This window comes from Andrena cerasifolii, chromosome 3 (assembly GCF_050908995.1).
Source record: "Andrena cerasifolii isolate SP2316 chromosome 3, iyAndCera1_principal, whole genome shotgun sequence".
In the NCBI taxonomy this organism is placed as follows: domain Eukaryota; kingdom Metazoa; phylum Arthropoda; class Insecta; order Hymenoptera; family Andrenidae; genus Andrena; species Andrena cerasifolii.
Genome location: NC_135120.1, coordinates 23909405 through 23937065, shown reverse-complemented (window position 1 = coordinate 23937065; position 27661 = coordinate 23909405). Strand labels below are relative to the sequence as shown.

General features: G+C 38.0%; 1 protein-coding gene and 1 long non-coding RNA gene across 2 annotated transcripts in view; one reads left to right on the top strand and one right to left on the bottom strand.

The window, feature by feature from the left end:
• Positions 1 to 812: 812 nt before the first annotated feature.
• On the bottom strand, positions 813 to 26113 carry LOC143366863 (uncharacterized). Its single transcript, XR_013084837.1, has 3 exons — positions 22765 to 26113; positions 2129 to 2289; positions 813 to 2035 (listed from the first exon to the last, which is right to left on the bottom strand). It is a non-coding gene; the product is annotated as an uncharacterized LOC143366863 (long non-coding RNA).
• The window catches only part of Iav (transient receptor potential cation channel subfamily V iav), a 60889-nt gene continuing 47226 nt past the window's right edge, over positions 13999 to 27661 (top strand). The window contains exons 1-2 of the mRNA XM_076808285.1: positions 13999 to 14820; positions 16944 to 17169. Coding sequence (XP_076664400.1) covers positions 13999 to 14820; positions 16944 to 17169 — 1048 coding nt within the window. The remainder of the gene's footprint in view (positions 14821 to 16943; positions 17170 to 27661) is intronic.

The following is a 27661-nucleotide window of genomic DNA, read 5'->3' as shown; positions in this document are numbered from 1 at the left end:
AATCTAATATGCCTGGAAATAAATTTATCTATGTATTTCGTACTACCCAAGTTTTGTAAGAAAATTTGAAATTAGCATCTGTACACCGCAGAAAAATATTTATCTACAACTTCAAGCAATTAAAGGATCGCCTGTTTAAATACTTTTAATGTCGTTTCATAAAGTTCTCAATGCTTTGACAGCACCGACACGTTACAAAGATTATGTTACACTGCGGGTACATTGACGATATTGAATCTGACACTACAATATAAATTACAATATAAATATATAAGCTGAGCCACAAAAACTAACAAGTAGTGGAAAAAAATGTTTAAAATCAATATTTTTACATGCTTCTATTAATGAATTTAATTGTAATTTATGAGTTAAAACACAAATAGCACAAGGACATCTTATGTACGTCCGAAGAACACCCGTTCCGGCTATACTTCGGAGGAAGTCCCGAGAAGATACACATATCCCCTGTACGTCCACGTTACCTAAGCTCTTTAAATGTCGTAGGAAGGTCCCATTTACAAAGTGGAACGTCCCGAAGATGTGCTGTGCCAGCACTGGCAACATCCTCGGAACATTTTCCGAATATCCGAAAGTAAAGTTAAATACGCCTAAAAGGCGTCTTAAAGACGTCGTAAAGACGTCTACGCCAGGTCAGGGTTAGGACATTAAGAAACAATATTTAGCCTTGATGGGAATCGAACCCAGACAATTTATTCGCAACTACCCAACACACTGCCTACTTCTGTGTTCATAACTATCACTAATTGGTTATTAAAAATGCGCATTAACGCGAAATATTCTACAGAATATCGAATCATTCGACTTCGAGACTTATTCCTTAAAATTTCACATTCGTCTTAAGACAGATATTTTAACGATGTTTTAACGACGTCTTAACGACGTTTAATTAAGTGTCTTTATGGCACAATACAAAAATAGGAATAACAAGGAAAGAGAAAGAAATGAAAAGAATAAAAATAGCGCTAAGACGAGGTTCAGCCGTAATACTATTTCGCAACCTAATCTTAATCATCTGTAAAACCTACAAGACGGTTGTTTTTAGAACATCTGAAATTTAGTTCTTCTAAACATTTACGACACTTGCGAGACGAATTTTCCCGGAACCTTCGAAGTGTAGTCGCTGTAAAACAACCACGAGACATACAAGATGGATGTTTCTGGAACATCCGAAATTCAGTCCTTTCGAACATCTATAAGATTTACGAGACGAACGTTCCTAGAACATTCGTCAGTCTTGAAAACATTCGTAGGATTTTCGAGATGGACGTTTCTAGAACATCCGAAATTCAAGTCGTACGAACGTTTGTGGGACTTAAGAACCGGACGTTCTTGGAACATAGAAAATTTATGTTTTACGAACATCCTAGGAATGTTCAAAATGGACGTAGGACGTTCGGGATACAGGTTATAGTTCTTTCTTGTTCAAGAATGATATTTGGATACGGTTTACACTTAAAACTTTCGTTTGAACCTCACAGTACTTTTAGTTTCTCGGAAACGACTAAGAATAACGATTATCACCGATCATTATCGTACCATCCTCAGGGACGAGAATAGTGAAATCCTTACAGTTTCTTTTCACAGAACATTTACAGTTTCGTATTTGTTGTTATTCCACTTGAAATTTAGTAATTTTTATTCGACACTTATTTTGTATTTCGAATGTTATTCTGACATAGAATTTGTATTTTTTAATGGAATTATAACGACAAATATGCTTCATTATAACTGTTTATAAGGTAAATACACCAGAACGAACACAGTAGAAATAATTTCAATTCCCAAATCGCTGTCGGATGGTTGTTATTTGGAACACGATAATATTTAAGTAAAATACAAATAAAAGTACACCCCCCTTATTAGATAAATACTTTGTTCTAAATTTTACAAATTTTTCAATAACCTAATGGAGAATAAATAAAATTTTAAGGGGACTGACACTGCAGAGCCCGGAAAGGCAGCCTGATTTTGAGAATTTTTTTATACCGGAAAGATTTTTCCTTCAATTTTTGACCTAAAATCAAATACATGGTATTATAAATTATAGATTCATTATGCAGCAATTTATGCAGTGAGAACATTATTGTGCGGAATAACATTGTTTTACCTGCAATATTTGGTTCGTTTCCCTTAATCTTCCAGAACCGTGACTCGTTAATTTTCTCAAACGGTACAAACTCATTATTATCGAGTTTCTCGTAGAAATCTCGTCGGCGCAGGGTAATTTACGTTAGGTGTCTTATTCATCAGTAAAAGTCTCGTAACGCGCTGAAACAATTATTAAAGGAGCCGGTAATCATAGCACCTCGATGATTGCCGTAGAATGGAGCGTGTAATTGGTTTGAGTGCTTCCGCCTTAACATGTTTCCAGTCGCGCAAACATACTTCTTGTTACCGTTAAGTGTCAAGGAAGTGCACACAGTACAGAAGCAAAATGAATCGGGAAACATATTACGTTAGCCGCCTCTGTGCATAGTACGTTCACAGAATATTTCGTGTCATTTTGTTTATGAGCAGCCGTAAGTGGATTTCTGATATTGGTTGGCAGATCACATTGGTAATTTCCCAAAGGCCAATAATTTTACTCGCGACCGTACATGTATGTATGTTAAGTGTATATGTATATGACTATACATATGATGGACACAAGGAAGTTCGTTTTAAATAAGAGGTTTATTAGTAGGAGCATACAACGTCCTGAACTTTACAGCGAATAAGTAACAAGATTGACTTCGTGACAGATTCTGAGAGTTGGTGAAAAATGTTTTGGGGTTTTAAAGGCTAGCTGGAAAAATAGTCTGGGTGACGTAGATTCGCAACCAAGAGTGATGCGGTGTTTGCAAGCATGCATAATTCCAGAGGAGAGTACATTACAGCTAATACAGTGGGCCACGAAAGTATTCGGACACCCTTTAAAACAGAATAATATTTTTAAAAATGGTCCAAACGACTTAAGGTTTCTTGAGAAGCTATAAGGATTAGGTAGATTACCTACTAGGTGACGCGTTTCGTCCTTTTGAAAAAAAATTGCAATTGGATGGAATAGCGAAGAGAATACTGAAAGTCGCTTTTCAGCTTTTTTATTTGATCCTGCAATGAACATTTAAAAATTCTGTTTATAGATTTAAATAAGTTATATAAGGTAAGTTCGGGTAATAAGGCACACCTGTAATTTATCCTGGGTAGGTCAATCCACAATCTTGTTAATACCATTTATTGCTTTTACTACACACGAAATGTCACTCGAAGAACCCCCGCGCGATCAATGTAACATTTGCCGGCTGTAAATTCAACAACTGTTTCCTCCGCAGCGGGCAATTTCGTATTTCTTGAAACGAAATTCATTCAGCCTTCTACAGCTAGGCAATTGCTTAGTTCCGAAACGTTTGGGAAACATTTGCCTGCCAAATGTCGAATAGGGGGCATTCGACATCGTGCCGTTTTTTGGACATCTCTACGGTCTTCGCTCTGAGTTAATCCGTTGATTGCTCTGTCAGCGAGTGGTATACGCTGACCTCGGACCAGCACATACCGTCACCTAGCGCTGACTCCCGGGCAGGGAATACAATTCCGGGAACCCGGCTGTTGGATTCCAAAAATTCCGGGAATTGATATAACTACTCCCGAGAATTTGGAGATTTTTTAAAAACGTGAATTACTTTATGAACAACTGAAAAATATAAAAACGGAATCCAAAAATCAGCCGGGATCGCGGGATTGTATTCCCTACTCGCGGAACAATACGGTAATAAACCGCGACCCTGGGGAGACGCTGTGGCCGATCAACCCCGCTATATAGGTTTGGTAGCCAGATGTCCGGTTTCTCCTTCGCTACGGTACCAAGAAGGAGAGGTTTCCTCCTCCACTGCCGAAATCACAGAGGGAAGGTCCTCCTGTTCTAGTCGTGTCTACACCGCCGCAAACATGAACAAAACTCGGCATACGAATCGTAAGTGAACGGTTTGTTCGATTTGCGGCGGTGTGGACACGACAAGAACAGACGATAACGTTTGCGATAATGTTTTTGTTCCTGTTCGCCATGGTGGAAACGCGGCATTGCAACCCCGACAGGAACAAACGAGATTTCAATCCGCCTATTAATCAGTTCAAATGGCTTCAAAGATGGATCACACTCAAATCTTACTAAGAATAAATATTAAAAATAACAAAACTAATCGAATTAAAATGTAAATAATTTTTATACAGTTTTGCCGATTACGTTAGTGCTGGTAATTGTTTTGAACCTTGTAGATAATTTTCTACAACATCATGTACATGTATACTTCGTGTACGATTTTCCGCCTGACAGACTAACCACCGTGTTTTTTTTTTTAAATTGATTTTTACAAATCCCGTAGTCACGCGAAAGATACATACGCGTTAATAAGACGCTCGCAACGCAACTGATCATTTCGTAAGCTCGCAGCAAGTAGTAACTGTACACGCAACGTTAATTTCAGAATACGTAATAATTAGTTATAATCGTCAGACGCGTAAGTATACTTTCAATCGCGTTCCAGCGACACGCGTGTATGTGCGTGTCGTATCCAACTCGTGTGTTCATGGATTTGCAGCAGAGACATTAGTTTTAGACGTTCGATAACGCATTTCAAATCGGTTGAAAGTAAAAGCCCTCTACACGAGACACTTTTGTGGTTCAAGATGCATCATTATTGTCGTCTTTATTACGCAAGATTGGGACTATATGTGTAATATATACAGGGTGATCTGAAAGTTTTTTTTAGACAATTGAAATTAAATTATTAAACATGATCCCACAAATCTTTCCTTTTGGAGATACAGCTACTTTAACCCACTACATGTCTTAAATTTATTCATTATGTAAATGTTCGAAGTGGTATCCATTGAAAGCGCTTCAAAATTGCCTAATTCTAATGTAATTCGTACTGTAACTTACAGTAGTAATGTCTTCGAAACAAAAGAATTCTGAACCCGCGTATATTAGAACCTTTTTCTAATTTTGAGATATAGAATACGCACTTCTAAATTGTCTAACCGAATTTTCGATTAACCCTGTACTTCTCTAGTTTTAGGCATGTAGAAAATAAAACTTTTTTTGTTATAGGTCAAACGGTACAGCCGTGAGATTGCACACCGTGGAAAACGTCGTTGTTCAAGATCTTGCGTATCACAGCTCTACCACCACCAGTTTGTAGGAAAAAATATACGATTTTTTCCGGCGAGAGTTGTACAATAATAGACTTCATATTGAATTTCCTGTTTATTTCATTATCTTCCAAAAAAAAAAATGCTGAAAATGACTGCAAAAAGTCAGACGAAAGGATCCTAAGACTCGCCAATTTGCAACGAATAAAATTTATCTATTCATCGTCAGGTATGGCCTGCCATTGCTAATGACACAGTTTATACGGGTCACCGATCATATCAATGTTTTTAAGTAGTCGTAGAAGCAAATGCCCAACGTTCAACGCTGTGTATGTGAGCCGTTACGTTGCACACTAAGCGATCAGACGAGCGTAGAATACAAATGTGCAGTTTCATTAATGCGCGCGCGAGCACATGTTTACATGCACCTTCTCCACATTTGTGTGCCATCAGTGAATTTTCCAGATGCAATGTTTGTTCAAAGAGTAGCAAACGATTTAGCAAAAGCGAAGTAGATAGTAGCATAAAAAATTTATTTTTGGATTGAATCATCGTAATTAGGTTAATACCCAATGCAAATGGTGAGGATTAGACATAAAAAACTTGAGAGTCGTAGATGAAACGAGCAACAAAATTATTTTTTACTTTTTAGCGCATTTTTACTTTTATTATTTGATGCAGGTTTTAATTGTTTTACATTATCTTTACATACACAACTTTAGATACATTTTGTTTCAGATAGTACTAAGCTACAAGTTTCAATATTTTATTGTGCCTTTGTAATATACATAGTTGTACTCAGAATAGAGTACCTATCATGTTTTTTATTTTCTGTATTCTGACAAACGGCAAAGAAGTAATAATTTTTGTATTAAATTTTAATTAAATATTCTTACAGTTGGGATTGTCATATAATAATTTAATATTACGCAAGCCTGAATTATAATTATGTAACAAGCGACATTTACCAAACAATACAGTACATAAAGGGGTTCGTTGTTTAATTAACAGTTCCAACATTGGCGAGTTGAGACATAATATGAAAAACATAATATTATGCAAAAATGTAGTACCCCACCAACTTACAGTGACGCAAATCGTATTGTTTTTAGTCACCACGCTCATTTCCTCTGACCTTTGTAGTTGGACGTACCGTTACAACTTACAACGCGGAAGACCTGGCACCGTGACTGTATAAATCAAGCCTGAGAGTAACCACCTTAATTGTAACTCATTAATGCAACACTCTCTGTTAAAAGACACTCTGTTGCTGCATTCTCCGCAGTAGCATTAAATATACCTCTATGAATTTAACGCTGTCCCCAGTTGTATATTTTCGGTGTAACTCAAAAAAATATTCTCGTTTAGAAGGTTCAAAACACCTGTTTTTTTTATTATTGTATGTTCTTCAACATTAGAATCTTGGAAATGTATTATGAATGTATTAATACGAAATTCTTAAAATGAGAGTTATAAAGGTTTAAATTAGCAGTTCTCGACAGCAGGCAATATTGTAGTGGCAAAGAGAAGCTGCCTTGCAGTAGAAAACGTTAACATTTTTGTATCTCTCCTCCAAAACAGATTTTGGAACGAATAAAAAGAATAAAATTACTATTATTGCTACTAATGAACATTTTGTAATTCAACATTTAAATGCATTACGATTTAAATTTAAATAGAATTTACCTTTCGTCTAAAAATTTATAAGGGTGCCAAAGATTAATAAAGTTTCAAATGTAACATAGGGAAAACAAATAATTGTAAAGAACAATATGAAAAGAATAGCGCAATAAGTAACGTCTGAAAAATTATTTCACGTTTAGATTTTATAATTATTTATGAATTAATGCTACTACAATTCAAATTTAAATACAATTAAATCTGATTTTAACATTGTAAGTATGGAGGTCATTAAAAATAAGTAAAAAATCAAGTAAAATCATTTCACGACAGGGCAGAGGTATCAATTCTGAAATATCCTGTAATAACGCGCGAACAATTCACTTTCTCGTGTACGTCATTTTGTGGGGGCTCGTTGAAACCGTGAAATTCGGCCGTAGAATAAATCGGGCCGATCATCAGTTGCTGTGGATTTATTTCGCGCGGAAGACTAGGCGCAGGCGTTAATTCGATGTCTCGTAAACAACAAGCGGCTCGCGTCCGACTGTACAGGGATTTCCGGTGTTTTATCGACGCACCATAAAGCCGCCGTGGATGGTACGTCCGTATCATGATCCCGACAAGCGAATAACTTCACCCTATGATCTCATTGGAACAATACTGCCATTTTTTTTCTCAATTTAATCTTGCGGAGCAAACACTTGTTCCTCTGTTTTATCAGTGGCGTGATTCATGGAAACGAATGCAGCAGGTGAAGGCAACCGGACGGCATTTTAATGTCTCGCGTACTTAACCGTCCAACTGTGGAACAGAGATTAAATGAATTGCATTGACGTGGTTACACAGGTAGAAAGAGGAAGTCAATATATAGGATTCTTGCAGTCCCGACGCTTCATGGAAAAAGAGAATGAGTTCTGTTGCTCGATCGCGTGCTTTTGCGAGATTACTGTTGTTTGGAGTTTGAATTTACTCGCTAGGCTCGAGACACTCATAGTGATCACTGCTCAAACACGCGGTTCCTTACACACCAGGGATTTATCACGTTTCCTGATAAGTGGGTCACTGATAATATACGATATTTATCAAAAATTAAATGTTTATTGAACAAATAAGCGTATTCCTTAATTTGATGTCGAAATAACAGGTGGAAGGGAAACAGAATGTGAAAGGTTTCTCATAATTGGCATTTTGCTCTAATCGAATATTGCAGTTCAGTTTGTTATCACGTTTTAACCCTCATCCGTCCCTCGTGTCAATTTGACAGTTATCCCGTAATAAATTATACCTAATGTTCTATTACACAGTTCGACAACATTAGACTCTTTTCGGACTTGTAACATTCAATAGCCCTTATAGTTTGTTATAGGTTTTTGTGCGCTGAAAACGAACCCGCAAACCGTTTGTTGCCATCACCCTCAGTTTTTGAGAAATTCGATTTTGAAAAAAAAGCTACAAATTTTCAACTTTGAACATCGTTTGTGTCGAAATAGTAACAGTTATTCGCATTATGAACATTTAAATATGTTTAAACAACGATCAAAGGGAAAAGAACACCCGAATTGCACCCATTTTTCAGATTTGTTTCATTAACGCGTAGGGTGCAAGACTCAACACTTTTCGAGACAATCGAGTTCAAAATTTTACCTTTTTCAGATCCCCACCCACTCTATATAAAAACCGTGACTATAATTAAATAAGTTATAGTGATGAGCTTAATCAACTTAACTGAAATCCACCTAATATACATTCTTACTAATTCTTAATTATTTCTCTGATTAGCTATTTAAATGGAACTCATTCTTACATACAGATTCAGATACAGATACAGGATCTGGAAAAGACAAAATTTTAAACTTCATTTTTTCACAAGATTTGGTGTAGTACGCCTTATGAATTGAACATACATGACATGGACTAACTGTGTACTGTGTGCAAATTTTTAGCCCAATCGATGACTCGAACCTTATGCACTCCTCATGTTAGACGTCGAAATGTAAGAAGTAAAATTGCACTGCACGCGTCAGAAATAAAAGGGCAAGTTTTATTTATTGTACTATAGCTTTATTGCCGAAGGCACTTACATATGATCATTGATAACGTAAGGTGCGACGACCCCGTAACGAAATGTTAACCGAGTATTCCTGGGTTAATGTGTCGTCAGCCTTCTTCTTATCTGTTAATGGTGCAATGACAGTTAAGCGTGCTTCGCTGAGACTGGCACCAGAACAATTGTGCGACGCAAATGTTGAATCATCGCGGCTGGAAATATCGTAATTATATAGCCCATATATAACAACTCGTCTTTTTCCTTGGACGACTACGTTCTGCCACTGAATGCTGACGTGTCCCGGAGAGTCGAGTTTGAACTGCGTGATTTGCTCGCGGAAGGAAACGAAACAATGCGCTGGAGAACGATTTCAGTTCGTTTTCTTTGAATTCTGCCTTTTGTTACAACTTTTCTCGCAGACAGAGGGAAATGTAAAACATATCCTTTGTGAATTATAGGAAACAGATTTTTTTTTAGAATTACTATAATTCCAACCAGCCTGAAGGATGAACGAGGTGAATAATTGAACATATATTTTCTCACAGGTACTTTTTCTGAATTACCGAGATCATTAGTGGATCTGTTTTTAATGAAGATACTATTATTCGTATTTCTTGTACATTTAAGTTTATTATATTGTTACGTTTATTATATTATATTGACAATGAGATGTGATTAGTCGTATAACACAGAGTGTCTCAGAATTGATGGTATAATCGAAGAGGGAGTGATCCTACATGAAAAAATAAGTCGAATATATAGAAGAATTTTTTTTTCATTTGGGGCTTTATTTTTTTTAGGTTTTATCTCTGATTTTCATTTATAAACCGACTCTAAGCAGACAGAGACAGTTAATAGTATATAATATTGATAAGGAATCAACGTTACGTATGATATTAATGGTAGTTGTAAATGACACGTTAAGTGCACGTGTTAAGTGATCACGTATTACTCGAAGAATATACATAGTTAATTTTCTCAAAACCAAAGCCTAAAATGAAAAAAATTCATTCTATATTTTTGACTTATTTTTTCATGTAGAATCAACTCCACCTCCAACAATCCCCCCTTAATGGTTAAGATACTTTCTTTTACATTTTAAACTAATATCAGTTAAATGATGTATGCAATTATCATTAATTTTGTAAACAAATGATTTGCGCCGCTTTAATAGGCACGCTATAATTTTTAATTAGAAAGTGCGAAGCTCTATTGACATTATCTCTAATTTTTAAGAGCTAATAGTAAATGCAATTTACTTATTAGCATGTAAATATTAATAGTTTATTCTAAATAACGTTCCTTGAACTACTAATTGATAATTTCACTAGGTATATCAAATATGAAATTATCATCTTCGAAATTGCTCCTTGAAATTAAGTAATATTACTGTACCTATATACTTCAAAAAGGAAATAATCATGATAAAGTAAATTTCACAGAACGTTATATCCACAGTGCGCAGGTCCAGTGTAAAGTTATTTGTTTTCTTATTAATGCCTTTTATAGCGTATCTGTATAATATTAATAATTAAGCTGACTTCTAAATAAATCGTACTTGGACGACGAAGCTCTAAGTCTTCCTTAATTCAGGCAACTTGAAAAAAGGTGTGTGAGCGACGTTTTAAACACTGTACCGCAACTAGTAAAATACATGGCAAACACGTATGCTGCGGGTAACTGCATCGTGTGAAACTGTTCCGCGACGGTTTGATTGATTTTGCGCGTTCACGATATGGGTTGAATGCGTGAATTCACATTGCTACAAGTGCGCGTTCCTGTAAAGGACATATTATTTGGTCTGAAAAACACAAATACACGTGTACTGTCCACCTCCACTACACAAGCGTATATACATACACGCGTGTTTCGCTATTTCACGTCTACAGGGTGTTCCCAAATAAAGTGTCAAATGCTTGGCACCTCAAGAAAATTTAATTCCGAATAAGAAAGTTGAGTGAACATATGGTACTAAATGCTTTCTTAAAATAGGTCACAAAATAGGCACGTTTTTGTTGACAAAAAGTGCAGCTAGTTTTTACGTAGGTGTGCATCTAAATAGAAGGCTCAGAAAAATCATCTTATTAATAAAGGAAAACAACTTAATATAAAAATAAGAAAATTACTCTGGTTGCTAGGTTACAGGGCACAGTTGTCACTATAGAATACATTATTACTCTATAAAACTATGATAAATGTGAAGAAATAAAGGAACATGTTGTATCGCATAACAGCAGGCACAGGCGTCCGAAGAAATTGGCCGACAATTTTCTCAACAACGAAAATGAAATTAGACGACTGAAAAGCAGAATATCTTATCGTAATAAAAAATTCAATTTATTTGAAATTTTGAAGAAATACTAATGAATACTATCTTTATGTATGTCCATTTAAGGTACATGAGGTTGCTGGTTGGCTAATGTGTATTTTTTATGTCTTGTATCGCAACAGACGCAGCAGAAGGAAAGATTTACGAGCATATACGTTTACTAGAATTTTTTTACTCGGAATTACATTTCCTATCAGATATCAAGAGCCTTCTTTTTTAATCCTACTACCAATCCACAGCAGCGTCTTCCTGGAGCCATTTATAGTTTTATACCATTGTTTCGGGAACAATTTGAACCTCCCCGTAGGACTTACTCCATAAAACGTTACTACGTATACATATTTACAATAAATACTTTAGTACTGCAATGGATTAGTAAATACGGTAAATGAATAAACTATGTATAATTAAGAAAAAAGGTCCCGGTCAGGTAGAAATTTGAGTTACTCAAGGTACTCAGATATTCTAGTAAGTGTAGAGTCAGGTCCATTGCAGATATAAAAGAAGTCATGTTAAAATAGGAACAGGTATGTAAGTATCGAATTGGAAATAAATATGTAGATAACAAATAATTTAGGTAACTGAATTTATATAAATAGATACACGGTTTCCTCCTAATTACAACGAAATTTTTGTTTGCTGCCCAAATTCACTCGAAGGGGGTGTAATTGACCCCTGAAGATCCGGTTATTTTCCGATTTTGTGTTATAACTCGTGAACTTTTGGACAGCAAACAAAAATTGCGTTGTAATAAGGAGGAAATCCCTTACATATTCACAAAGTTTCAGAATTTTTTGAGTTTCCGGATTCGGGATCTTCCCTCGCAAGTTACCCTGACACGAGTAAGAATAGGCCACGCGAACTGGACACCCTTCTACCTGATCACCAAAACCGAACCAAACACCTGCGATTCCTGCGACGTACAAAACTCTGTTAGTCACATCTTAACCACTTATCCTAAGTACAGTAGGAAAAGAGCAGAACATATGCTACAAAATTCACTAAATGTGTTACAAAAAGAAGGTACATATGAAAAAAAAAAATAACGTGATACTGTAATTTGTTTCTAACACTTTCCAAACTTTTAGAACTGCCATTTTCTAAGATGGTTCTATCATTCTGGGACCCACTTTGTATGGGGGTAGGATAATTTAATAACTATAGCGTATATAATTGAACATTTACACTATATAGTGTAAATATTATGTAATTGCGTGAGTTGATAAACGAATTAAACTTTGCCGTAGGTATTAACGAAATCAAGAGCCTGTCCTTTTGTATGGTAACACCCTGTATATTATGTTTGTGAGTAACAAATGGCGAGCATGCACGTGACCGATCTGCTCTTATTCATCTGGTGGACGTCAATTTGGAAAGGTGTTTTCCGGGCGCTATTCAACGAACGACAATACGTCGTTTCACAATCACACGACCTAGCTACAACGTTGAATGACGTTTGCACCACTTGCTCATTCCCTTCCGTGAAAAATTCGCATTTAAGCTATTGTCCTGCGTTTCCTAGAACAGTGGTATTAATAACTTTCCTAGACCATCCTTGACACAAGGCCATGTGAAATTTTACTCGCCATTCTCACGAGATATCTGTCAGCGACGAAACAACTTCTGTTACAAGTGCTTTTTAATGAAGAATAAAACACGAAAACGACTTATCTTTTCAATAATTGTATGTATTTGTGGGGTCATTTGTTTAATAATTTTATGTATCTTTAGCGATATTTTTCACGAGTCATACCTGTATTTTTGCGTTACATGCAATTCTAATTAGTTTCGAAAATTATCAGCATTCTCATTGTCAGACATTACGAACTGTGTTAAGGTCGGGGGATTGAAATGTGGAATACTTGTTCGTCATTCTCGAAGAGTCGAACGTACGAAAATTCTACGGATAAGTGAGTTAAGATAGCGGTCAATCGATGAGTACTTATTTCAGCCAACAGGCCTTAATAATAGAGATATTTGCATGTCTATTATTAAAAATTTCATAGTGGCCGTTGGGTTTTAGTGGGTAAAAATCCCACAGTACTCTGGCGCCTACGGGGGATTCCCCTATGGAGGAGTCGGGGTGCCTTTTGAAGATTTTCCTAAGTTAAAAAGAAATTTATAAAAAAAAAATTTTAACGTGGAGATATCATCAAAAGGCACCCCGACGCCTCCAGAAGGGAATTCACCGCGGGCGCCAGGGTAGTTGTGGGATTTTTACCCACTAAAACTTCACGGTCACTATGAAATTTTTAATAATTTACATGTAAATATCTCTATTATTAAGGCCTATTGGCTGAAACAAAATTCGCATAGACAAGATCTACCGCTTGCCCTTTCTACAACGAGCCCCCTACGCCACGAGCAAAACAAATTGCGCGATAGCGTCGTTTAGTATGCATCAACCAAAAATCAATTTTTGCCACGAAGCCGAAAGTTAGAGCCGTCACCTAGTGACCCTACCGTGTCTAGCGGAGCCAGGCACTGTTTATAGATTGCTTGGCGCGCTCGAGGCGGTTGCTATAGTTCGCGGACGAGCTTTCCACCTGTGTGCCACCTTTCGTTGGCCCGCAGAAATCTCGAGGGCTGTATCAACGGAGTCGATCGCGGTTAGCCACGCGGTGAACTGCCCCCCGTGTCCCCTGTCCTGATTGAGTGCTGGGAAAAATGGGAAAACCCTTGTCCTCGAGGACGCCTGAAAACACTCGACAAAGAGTCCACTCGGGTGTCGGTTGACAAGCAGAGAGAACCGGCCGTCTCGCTGATAGGGGAGAGTGATCGTGATCAGGTGGAGTGGACAAACGTCAGAAAGGCGATTCGAGGACCCGGAAGAGGCTCGAAGAGGGATGTCTGAATGGGTGGTGTCTGTTCGTGTCGAGGTCGCGGCAGCCAGGTCAACGCCGGCTCGATCCTTGACCGTGTGATCAGTCAAGCGAGCGACGAGGACCAATGCCTGCTGTACCGCCTCGCCAATTACAAGAAGGGCGGCGAGCTGATAGAGTCGTACGGCAAAGGCGGCCAGGCGGAGGTGGAAAAGTTGATCAGGGAACAATTCGGGGTGCTGATGTACGGCGACGGGAAGGGCCAGGTGATTAATCGGGCCGAATACCTACGGTGGAAATTCCGTGATCTCGAGCAGGTTGTACTGCCGATCGAGGCCTCCCTGTCACGGTTCGATCCTTTGGCACAATGGAACGATCACGAGGCATGTTGGCAGATGCAATACAGAGGCTCGCTCGGGGAGACCCTCCTCCATGTTCTGATTATATGCGATACGAGGGTACACACGCGAGTAGCGCGTATCCTGCTCAAGTGCTTTCCACGGCTGGCTATTGACGTTGTCGAGGGCGAGGAATACCTCGGTGCTAGTGCCCTCCATCTAGCGATCGCCTACAATAACAACGAACTGGTGCAAGATCTCGTCGAGGCGGGCGCGATAATTTCTCAGCGCGCGACCGGCAGCTTTTTCCTTCCCAGGGACCAACAGAGAACCAACCCGACGAAGAATACGGATTACGAGGGATTAGCTTATTTAGGAGAGTACCCACTCGCCTGGGCGGCCTGCTGCGCGAACGAAAGCGTCTACAACCTGCTCCTCGATTCCGGCGCGGATCCTGATGAGCAGGACTCGTTCGGGAACATGATTCTACATATGGTGGTGGTTGGCGACAAATTGGTGCGTATCTTTCCTTTCAATTGCCTTTGGATGATGATGAGCATTTTTGTACCGCACTGTGGAGTATTTGCAGTAGGTAATACGCGTTGTACATTTTTTACAATCCCTACAGCGTCTCACGCATATAACTTCAGAATTTGGGCAAAGTATAATCTAATCACTAATTAACAATAATTAAGATAAACTGTAATTGTTAATTCAATTAGAAATTACTTTCTGTAATGATCTCAATTACAATCGTAATTGCCAAATGTAATTGTGCAGAGCAATTATAATTACACGCATTTGTAACTGTTCTGCAATTATATTTGGCTATTATAATGGTAATTAAGGGCTGTAAAAATTAACGAGTAGAGGAAGTAATTAGTAATTGAACTCACAATTACATTTCAATCGTAATTAGTAGATTCAATTTTGCCCAAATCTGTTATAACGTGGAGGTGCAGTTTTAAAACGATTCGTGATGCTTTGAGTTACGCTAAATCAAATATAATGGATTATTGTACATAGTGAGGACGTGTTGTTGAAATGATTAGAAATTGCATGTAATGAATTACGTTAGGTTTCGATGATAAATAGTAATTAATGAGAAAATTTCGTTGACTTCTCCTCATTGGTCATATCAAAATAATTATGTAATTGGCAGAATGGAAACTTCACTTTTTGTTAGAATTAACAGGAAGAACCGTTCATTTAAACTGTTATAAATTATAGAAGCTGCCTCGCGTAGCTATGGCAAGCTACAGCTGTGAAACGGTTGAAGGTAGAGGAAAATTTCATGAGGTAAAATTGAATGGGTTTGGATTCTCTGTGTACATTCCGACATTCCTGTTATGAATTTACGTGCATACGCGCAGTTGCGAAGCGTAATTGCAATTTGTTTTTTACCAGAACCCTACATTTTCCAGTGCACCAACGATGTATGTAGCCTTTTTTCTCTATTCTCCACGAAATAGTATCAATAAACTTGTGCCTAAAACATATTGTAATTTCAATTTTGCAAAGCAAAGCATAATCTCAGTATGATTAGTGATATAATAAATCATTGGGCATGAATATTAAAAATTGTCGAGAGAGACATTATACAAAGCACAATACGTTCTTTACAGAAAGAGGGGTTTCAGAATTGTGAAAGCCACTTTAAATTTTCTGAATGGAATTATGCCCTCCTTCAGGAAAGACAAAAACTGTGACCTACATTATCCGAAATAACACAAGGTTATTTTAGCTATTTTGTATATATTTTTCGAAAACATTCTTTTATAAATTCTTAACACATTTGACGCCAGGCTTTTCGAGGTGCAACGACATTTGGCACATTTTACTTTTAGTACAGTGGTGGAAGGAAATATGGATATACGATCACTTTAGATAAAAAAAACTTCCAAATGAAACTTTATAATACACATTAAATATTTTCTAATGCCAATAGGTTATCAAAAGTTGAGAAAATACTATATGTATATTATCGCATTACTTTTCAACTTTGCTGATCGTAAAATTATAGAAAACATTCGAGGTATCGCATATATTTAAATAATAATCCATTGCTCTAAACGCTAGTAGGTATTGTAGAAATATGTACTTCCCAATTCAATATTGCAGCATTAGTTAAATAAAGTAATCAAGCTTCTTGATGAGGTCATTTAGCCATTTAACCAGTGCTCATTTAAAATCTGCTCAGCTGTACCATAAAAAAATATAAGTATTTCTTAGAATACAACATTATTTTCGTCTCCACTTAGCTCATTCAAAATCTCAGCCCCCGAAGAACCACAAATAAATTCAAACGCTGTACAAGCCATCCTAGGATTAATCCTTAGGCGACAGAGACGGAGTCCATTTTGATTTTTGACCTACAGTGGAATTTCCTACATATAATCCTCAGAATAACCTTTTGCAGTGGCTTTCCAACTTACCACTGTCTAAAATTCTTATTTACTTGAACCAGTGACACTAACAAGCGATCAGTGACATAAGCACTATCGAGCGGGTTGAAACGGACCCTGGATCCGTCAGCTGAGGATTAAACAGGAGCATGGTGACCTGGTTTAGTCGATTTTTCCTGAAACACGTCCGCATCCTCACTAAATCGAGTACAAAAGCGCGGCTGTATAACGTAGGACATGTTCGGGTATGCTCTTCGTCATCCGAAGCTTCCTGCACGCAATGGGATCGTGAACGCGGCCGGACTGACCCCATTGACGCTCGCTTGCCAGCTGGGTCGCGCGGAGGTCTTTCGGGAGATGCTGGAACTGTCTGCACGGGAATTCTGGCGCTACAGTAATATCACCTGCTCGGCGTACCCCCTCAATGCACTCGACACGCTGTTACCTGACGGCAGAACAAGTACGTCGTAATGCTAATCGAATTACACGGTTTTGAGAATCGTCGTCCCCGGAGTTCGTCGTTCGGGAGCATGCTGAAGTAGCCACTCACTTTGTGACGTGCCTTCGTATAATTGTCAGGGCCCAAGGGCGAATCGTCCTTAAGTAGCTGTCAAGTAGCCCTCCTAATGCAATATAACCGACCCTACCCTCCTCTGATCTAGATCGGCATTTCTTGATAAATTCTCCACGTTACGAACTGCTTTCCTATTCTTCTTCGTCAAGTCACAGGATGATACTTTATTGAAAGGTGTGGTGGGAGAAATGAGGGGAACGAAATAAATGCGAGTACCTGCTAGAACTTGCGCGACCGTTGCAGGGGAAAATGAGAACAATTGGAGAGTATGTGGCTGACAAATAAGTATTTTTTTATTTCGTGCTTAAGGTGCAGTCTTCTTACCTTTTACACCTGTGAAGTAGTACAGCGTGACTTTGTTGCTATTTCTTCATAAATATATATTGTCGTTTATAAGTATTAAGACCAGAGTTCGAAAGAGTTCATGAACTTTTCAATAGGTTCTATTTGAAACTTGGACCGTGGAACTTTTTTAAAAATGTTCTCACATTATAAGTTCCCGTGAGAACTGACAAAGTAAAAGCTCGTGAAAATAAAAGTTCTAGTTGGAATGGAACTTATAAAATATAAAAATAAAAACTTTCTCTATTACAGGAACAGATACTTTGTTCATTAATATTAAAAAAGTTTTAATACTATTCAATGAATAGTACTAAAACAATAATAAATAATTACTGCAGTTAAATTGATATTCCGAATGTGTTATTTATTTGTAATATTTACTTACGTAGATAATTTCTACGTAGATATTATAGAATTTTTGTGTATGTTAACGAATTGTTATTATTTGAAGGATTCTTTCTGAGTAAAAAGTTTTGCAAGAATTTAGGCTGGTGAATATACAGAGTAAATTAACACAGAATTGCCAAGTTACAAATTTCCTTTATGCCCTTTCACTATTTAATGTTGATACCAAAATACATCAATTACATCTTTCTAATACATCAAAACATTACTTTTTTTTTATTAATTTTCTTCTTAAACAATCGAGCTATTGTATATAAACGTCTGTACTATCAGTTTCATTGACATTTAACAATAATGGATAATACCACAATAATTCCTCTAAAGCCCCAAGAAAATCTTGCTCCATGTAAACTTGGATGAGAATCTTTTGTGATTATCACATTTTTTATCGCCCCGCATAATTGCATACGAGAAAAATTTAATGTCAAATCGACAGAACAATGATGATAAAATATTTCCACGTTTCGTGTTGTTTCCTTTTGAAAGAATTTGCGGTTCTGGTATTCTCAATTTGTCAGCTTGTCCAATGTAGTGTAAATAGCAGATTGTTGTCGATTGTAATACACTAAATTTCATTGCCAATTCTCTGAATGTTACACATGGATTATTTTCGAATGTTGGTTTCGATGTAGCATCACCGAAATTAAATGGGCGGCCTTACCGAGCTTCACATTTGATATTGGTACATGAAACCAGCGCGGAATTTTTTAAATCAATTTCTGCATTGGCAATCAGTAACTGTGCCTCTTCTGAATACGATATAAATATTCTGCTGCAGTTTGTGTAGCATTATTCCTTCATTGGAGCTCCAACAATATTGCGTATCAACGCTGGTGCTGCATGTTACTAATTTTTTAAATTCAAATATTTGTCCAGTATAGATTTATCCTTTTTACAAATATTGGTAAGATGTAGTTTTATGCAATAATATTTTATTCACAGGCACACAAAGATTCGTTAGAAGTCTAAATCCAAAATTATTCACTTAAAACATATTTTTCTTGTAACTGGAATAAACGTTTTAGCATGTTAAAAAAACAGTTAAAGCAAATGACGTACATTGATCCTTCCACTTTTTTTTTAATTAAATCGGACTAATACGAACATTTACTACAACGACATTCTCTCTCTAATCAACCTCTTTGTGTATAGGTACTGCTAGCCAGATTACGCATCCATTACTTGTTTCTTCCTTAAATAATTATCATATAATATAACTGTGGGAACAATTGGCTACGTCTATTAGATCTTCATAAAAGTACATTTCATAATATTTTTTAAGTTATGTTGCTTCTTTCCTGTGCTTTGCGCAGGATTTCGTTTATTTTCCATTCAAGTCTCCACCTTTCTGCCTTTGGGCAGTTAAAGATCTCTCTCCCCTTTTCTTCCGCTTCCTTTTGCGTGCAAATATTTGATATTCTTCTTTCCCCTTTTTCGACTTCAAAAGGTTCTTCATTTTCCTCTTTTTTCTTAAAGTTTTAATAATTGTCAATCAACATATACATATAATACAGTTAATAATCGCGAACGCCTGCGCTGTCTAACATTAAAATCCTTGTGTTAGTAGGTATGTTTAAAAGCATCATTTATAAAAAAAATCCAGTTATTAGGAGACTCCTAAGATTATAATTTTTTGAAAATCTTGAGCAAAAATGATATTTTTCTTATCTAGTTATTAATTGAACAAGCCGCTTCATTACTCGACAGATTTCTTTTTTTATTCAATGCAACACCCAAAAACTACGTATGTATTGCTGTACCTATATTATTAAAATACAATTTTGTTGCAGTAAGTAATGCCAGATTTTTATATAAGGATACTTATATTAAGCAGATTTATATTAAGAATAAGTTAAAAAGTACAATATCTTCAACATTTTGCTACTCTATTCAGCACATTTATTTATTTGTCGCGTTTAATTAACGTAAAGAAACAAATGATTAATAAAAGGAACGAAGTGGGTAATAACGATATTTATTCTAATTTGTTAAGATTATAAGAAGCTACTGAACAAAACACTACTATACAAAGTCTTATGGTATCAAAATATTAGTTCTGCGTAAAATGTTTATCCGATTTATCAAAGAAGAAATTACGCAGTTTCGTCGTAATTTTTAATACTTCAATTATTTTTCCTTCTTTTCTCAAAATTTTCAATCGCTTTTATATATAACATTGCCAATGTCGTCTGTTCATTAACACTTCGCGATGTAAAAGCTGATCCAGACACTAAGAAATAAAGGAACATCAAAGGGTACAGATCAGTAGGGTACGGTGAATGAAATGTCTCAACTTTAATCTCTAAAAGTTCATGAATCATTTATGCGTGACCCAGCAGTATCACGCAGACGAACTAATTTTCCTTCGATTAGGGAGGGTTGTGTTTCAATAAATTTCTGCTTGACTACATCATGCAGCGAACAGTGGATCCCTACATTCATCCTTTTTTTATCCACTGGAACCTTACAACTCTATTTAAAGTAGGGTTTCGTATACCCGACTGACATGACAATCCTTTTACACGAACCAGATATTAATAGTAGCCAGTGTTACTCCCCATTTCGCTCAACTCAAGGAACAATCATATTTCGTACGTAATCGAACGGGAACTCAATATCTGCCGTCTAATTTCCATGAAATTCGTCTCGCGTGGCGGGGATCGTGCCCGCGCCAAGCTGTTCTGCATTTAAAGAGCGCGCAGGCAATCGGATTTGTGCCAAATTGTATCGAAGTTTCCGCCGCTTTCGAACCAGTGTAAAGTGGATCTGTATGCACCATCGACGAATTTTCTAGACGTTCGGGGTGATTCATAGGTCCTGGGGTCCCACCATCCTGCCGTGGAAGACGGTGTGCGGGGATGGCGGTGGCAAGGGGGGTGGCGGAGGAAGCGGAGGGGAGGGCGTAAGAAGGAAGACAAGGGAAAAGGGGGTCGTTGCAGGATGCAATTACGGCCATTTAACGAAGTTTCGAGATTAGCCGCGGACGCGGAGTTGGGTGCTCGCGTTTCATTTAGTTTCGGAATCCATTATCCCTTCAGCCATCCCTCTCCTTGCTGTCCTCTCCCCTGCCCCCCTGCGCCGCCACCCTGGTTTCCCTACCACGGGCGTCTTTGCCACTGCGCGAATGTCATCCGATGGGTTCCAACGACGGCTGAGAGACGAGACGAACGAAGTAACCGGTGGGGTGAGGGGTAACCCGGTGCCGCCAGTATATCAGAGGGGGTGAACTTTCAGCTTACTCCTTCCTACAGGCACGCTTAATTACTCTAAGCCAAGGCCAGCCACCCAGGGTCCGGCAGTTAGTTAGCCAACCAGTTCGCCAGTGAGTAAACCAGTCGGCTACCCTACCGTGTCAAGACTCGCTCCTCTCTTTTTCTCCATTCACTGTTTTCTACCCCTCTCGCCTTCTCCACCTTTTTCATCGTTAGAGACGGTGAAAATATATAAGAAAAAACGGAAGAAAGTAAACGGGAGGAGAAGAGGGGATCAGGGACGACTCGGCGCTGAGCGATTCGGTTTTGAGGAACGGTATAATTCCACCCGTGGAATCTTTCGAGGTTTTTCGCATCCCTCTGCCACTCTTCCTTGCGCTTTATTCTCACCCCTGGATCCCCCAGTCGAGATAGGTTTTTGCGCTCGTCACCCTTGTCTCGCCTCCGTCCCCTCCTTTCAAGGAAACGTTATATGTACCTCCAGAACGGGCGCAGGATGAGATTTCTGAGGGAATTCGAAGAAACAACGGGAGGGAAGGATCAGAGGCTGGTCTACTGGGGAAATAGTATTTCACGGTTTAGCTGTCGCGGAAGAAAAAATGCGGAAGCTGGCTGCGTGGCGACGCAAAATTGGTCGGATAAAATTTCTGACGCCACCCCTTTGTATCGGGATTCAGTAGAGCTCCATCGAGCGCGCGCGTTTATGGTTGACGACAGAGGTCTCTGATATAATCTGCAGCTCTATTACATCACTGCCGATCGACTTTTGATGTTCCCTGACGGGATTAAGCTCGGAAAGATAGCTTAAATCGATTACGGGGCACGGGCGGCCGCCTGCCTCCACTAAAACGTTAATAATTATCTGAGCAGAGCACTTAGGGATGATTATAAGCGATAACGGGGCAGCGGAGCGGCAAAGGCGAAATCGTTATTCAACTTCTCGGTTCAACGTCCGTTTTTGCGTACTGATCTGTCGTCACGTCGATCCAGGCCGAGGGGTGGGAAGGGGACAACAACGGGCTATCAGGGAAAACTTCTCGGAGGTCTGCCCCCTAGAGTTAGATATAATTACGAGTTGCGGCAACGACCATGTACGGGTAAGTCTGTCGTGTGTGTGAACTTTGGGATCCCTGTCATCCAGGCCTGGGATTTTGTCACGTGAAATCGGAGATCGGACGGTCGAACGTGGCCAGTTATTCTCGGATGCATTTTTTTTCACGATTCGGAATCTTATGACTACAGGATGTCTCAAATGTGCGCGATGTATGAAAAGTTATGGTTACTGCATTCAGGAGTGAATCTACAACTTTGGTTCGGTGGATATTTGTAAGAAGAATTTGGGACAAAATTGTTTGTAATATTGAAATTTAATGTTAAATCTTTTTCTCATCGATGTGCTGTAGAGAAGACGAACGATTATAAAGAACGTATATCAGAAAGTTAACTATTTCTGAGATACTGGTCTGTTCTTGCTAGCCAAGAGTTCTTTATACGATAAAAAAAACAGTGTACAATAACTTACGTTTCGCGAATCAGCGTGCCAACAACTAATAGGTAGATGGATATTTCTTGTTACGGGTATGCTTTGCCTACATATCCCCTGGTACTTGTGGCTTATCCATCTCTTCCATTTCCAGATCATTTATCTGAGTAATCATCGCGTTTCCTTTTATTCCCAATCCTCCGATTGCTCAATTTCTCGTCATTTAAAGAGTTCAGATTTCTCTAACCATTGCAGGTACTTCTAGTAATCTCTGGCTATTTAAACACTTTTTCGAAAACGCTGACTTTACAGAGTAATACTTTACCAATTAAAAAACGCTGTCTTCTCTCAGAAAACATTAGTTTTCAACCGTAGGTATATTTGTTATCCTTTCGATGGCGAATGATTTACCAATTAACCGAATGGTAGATGTAGGGTACATTTTGACTATGTAATTAAATTCATACACATTCTAGAATGAAATATTATATTCGATTCTCATCTTGGAATAATCGAAAATCTTTATTTTCTTTTAGAGACGATACTAATAACAGTCTCTTGACACTGGCGACAATTTGTTGAACGACAGTTTAGTTGCTCACGAGAAATGCATTGGCGTTTATGGAGGCATGCACATTTAATGACACGACTGTACAGTGACGTTTAACAATAGAATAGCGTTTGATCTATCTATCTAGTTTCTGATCTTCTAACAATAATAATGACCGTACGTGTACTAGCAATAAAACCGTCCTTCCGTGCATTGAAACGTACACAATAGCGGTCGACTAAAAACATCCAAAACGTAATCCAATTTTTCAAAGCGATAATTGACTTGTCCTCTTATAATTGATCATTACGTAATTCCATGTATAGCGCAAATACTTTGTTAATTATATTGTCTACATTGTAAATTTGACCACTGTAAAAAAAAACTCATATAAAAAATGGCGGTCGAAGAAAACGGCATTAAACTTTTAGTTGACGAAGTACAGAAAAGATCAAGTGTGTGCCATAACTTGCTCACCTTAAGGGAAGAAGACCGTATAAATCGAACGAAAAATTGAGAAAAAAAATTCCATAAACCGCTTCTTAAAAGTTACAAAAATATATTCTCAAAGTTATAGGCCGAAGTTCAACTCCGTATCGGTACTATAGCCTGGTGAGTAAGCGCGCTTCCGAGCGCCGAACATACCTAAAACGCATTTTAAAAAAATCCTAAAAATTGATACAAAAATAAGCCGTTTATACGGGCTTCTCCTCTTAATTACATCCGTTACTACTGGGCCAATTCAAAACATTTTTTTATACCTTACTTTAGAGGGACCTATAAGCCGACTGCAGTATATTCTTTGTAGGTTACTTTTTTCCGAATTTCTAAAGTCACCTTTAGTTTTTTAAATGGAACCATATAATTATTTGTCGCCCATTTTTTGGTGGACAAGAAGCAACTTATTTTTTTTTATCATTAGAACTTGTATCGTATCCTGCTTATCATTAGAACAAATATTAGAACTTACTAGAAGTTTCTAAGAGACTATAAATATTGACTCGCCAAGCCACATCAGTTACTTGTAAGTTCGGTAATTTTTCACGAATTTCATTCGATCGCAAATATTACAACATTACAAACGCCGTAGCAAGTTTTGAAAAAATTGTACGTGATGGAGCAAAATCTAAGGTTATTTGTGCATTTATAAGTTAACAGTTCTATAAAACCAGCATGTATTTTTAAAAATGAGTTTACGACCTTCAATTTTGTAGTATTGATGTATCCAATATCGGTTCTTTCGTCTTTTCTTCTTTTCTCGCATTCCGAGGACACAGATCACAGCAGCCTCTTCGAAACCCATTGCGAGACTGAGTTGGAAACAAAAAGTTCTGTCGCCAAGTACGTTTGGGCACGGCGACAGAACTGTTTCGCCACTTTACGCGATCGACAGCGGCTAAACTATCGCGCAACAAATTGTTGCGAATGCGCCAAAGCTCTAATTGTATGTAATTCTCTCTATTGTACTTTAGCGCCCTCGAAACACGGGTTGAGTCTGAGTTTTTTTTTTAGAAAGTACAAGCCACGCGTTGTTCAAACTTGGCATATGTCTTTATCCATTATTTAGCAATATTTTAGAATTTATACAGCTAGAAAGCTGATATACATTGGCGTCTGTACCTACATTCCTTGCGGAACTTTATTTTTGAAGCTACCGTGCTTTATATATCAAAATCAGTTGAACCAATTGATTTTTGCCCTTGACAATAATACAGAAAACAGTTTCTTTGAGTTACTGAAGTTAATTAAAATTTAAAAAAAAAAAAAAAATTTGAGTATTTTGTAACCTCTGAAAACGTAGAAGAATTGTTGTAAAAATGAATCTTTTTAGTTACCTTTCGTCTGTTTTTCATCAGATTAGGTTCAGTATCCTAAGTAATTCATACAGAATTATAAATAAACTATAAATAAAGTTAATATGTAAAAATTCTAGAACAGTGTTAAATAAAGAATAAACGCATATGCCAAAGTTGAAGAAAGTGTAACTCTTACTTTCTTCAAAAAGAATCCCAACTTTGATTAATGTAAATAGACCCCTTAAAATGGGCCCCGGTTCTGCGTGACGAGATTTAAGATCACCTTCTTGTACCACACTTTGACTGGCGCAAGGTTTTGAAAAATACCCTTTTAAGTTGGTTAGGCCTTTCCGAGCGATCGCTTCAGCCGGAAAAGTTCTGTACAAAGCGAACTCCGAGCTTGGTTGGTTTTCAAAGTAACGAATCGGGGACACTCGGACAATACTTTCAATGCTCAGAAAATAACGACATGAAAGTACGCCAAAACCATGCACAAAATGCAAACCGCTCACGAGGGAAGCTCGGTTATCCGAACATTAAGATTTTTTTAAAACAGCGCAGGCTTGTAGAGGACCTCGATACAAGTGTTAGGCAATTTTTCGTTTGTTCCCATTTTCGGTTCTTTTTCTTCTAAAACTGTAATCAAATCGTTTAAAATTTGTAGTTTAAACAGAAAAACGTTCCCCATCACAAACTTTAAACAATTCGATTAAATAATTTTATACAGTACAAAAGACCATTAAATTTTCTTTATAAGAATTTTTTTATATCTGCTATAGTTTTCAGGGTATACTGGAAAATAGAAAAGCACTCATTAGCCTTTAGGGGGTGGTTTCACCCTGAAGAACCGAAAATGGGGATACACGAAAAATTGCCTGATGCTTCTATGGAGGTCCTTTACAAACGAAGTATCGAGTACGGGCGTGATTCATTGTCAAGCAGAAGAAAATGAAACGTTATCAACGAAATAACTTGATCGCAAAAATTGACACAGCACGAAATATGCCACTATTTGAGAAAACAGTATAACCTTCCACTTGCAGTTGCAGGAAACGACTGAAAATGAGTCATTGCTGTTGAAAAAACATGGCCAACTTGATAACTATCTATCTGCTGTCTGGTGTGAAACTAATGTAGTTAGAAATCTGCGGTTTGACTTATGGAGTCTATTTGTGCAAAAAACTCAAAAATGACGTTTTAATTTATGCCACTAGCAATGCCAAGCAACGATATATACATCTTCGTTGTTCCTTACGAATTGCAACCTTCCCTCTCTACCATATGTACATTCCTCTATACTCTCTATAGTCTATGTTCTGCTTATTATTCTACAGTTTTACTCTATCTTATTTGCTATCTCCTACTCACTATTACTTTCTATCCTTTTAGTACACTTTCTTACGAATATCTAAATCTTTCTACGTCTACCCTCCTATTCCTCTTTCTATTTTAAATCTATCTGTTCTTCCTCACCCCTTACCCCCACTCTTTTCTCTTCTCTCCACCCACCTCCTTTCCACCCCTCCATCCAAATTCCCCTCATTCTCTCTCCTATTGCTCTTCCGCTCCCTGCATCTTCACACCTACCCTATACAATGTACATGCTCCCACGTTCATAGAACGTTTTATTTCGCCTTGACACTTGTGTGGGCGTTAATATAATTATTGATACCAGCCACAAATGACCATTGAATCTGACAGAAGCGAAACATATCGAATTGATCGCTTTCGCAATAGCCTTCAAACTATCCGGCCCAACATCAAAGTAGCTATCAAATTAATATGCACGGTATCGCTACGCATTAAATATCCTATTCATTGAGCATAATAATTGGCGTTTCGATGTCTCGCTAAATAATTACGTTGAATTCGATGGAAAAGCTTCGGTCAACGGTTCGGTCGTTCGAGAAGGTATATGCAAACTGAATGGAAGTTTCGATGGTTCGACGAGAACGCGGATATTCGTTGCAATTTTGCTTGCACATCTGAAATTCAATTTCCCGGCCGAGAGCTGCGAGAGCGGGGGGGGGGCGAGGGTTTCCTATCAATGGCGCCGCAGACCAAAGAGAGAAGGGCGGAGATTGACAAGAGACGCACCGACCGTTAAAACGTTTCCTTGAAAACATCCAATGGAACTCGGAACTTCCCTGACGCTTTAAGCTGCCGTGAAAGCAGCTTCCCTTAGGTCGTCGAGTAATTAAAGAGTCTGAGAACGTGATCGACTCCGTGGACCGTCGCTAAGGAATTTGACGCGGCAGGGTCTGCAGCCTCTGCAGGCCTCGGAAAAAGAGAATCGATCGATGCATGTCGCAACTTTGAGAAACTTTCCAAACGAACCCTTAATATTTCATGGCGAAGCCAGCTGAACAAACTTCGATAATCAATACCGGTGACACGGTTTAAGGTTCATTGGCCCGTTGTGCGATATTTGTCACCTACCCAAAATTTCCAAACCGTTGTACTCTATGCGACAGAAGCTTCTGTTTGGCGACGAACGAATATAATGCTCAAACAATTAGAGAGTCGCTACTGTGAGAAGGAGGAGAAACGTGCTATAGGCTTGATAGATCGACACGTTATTCGTGCGATA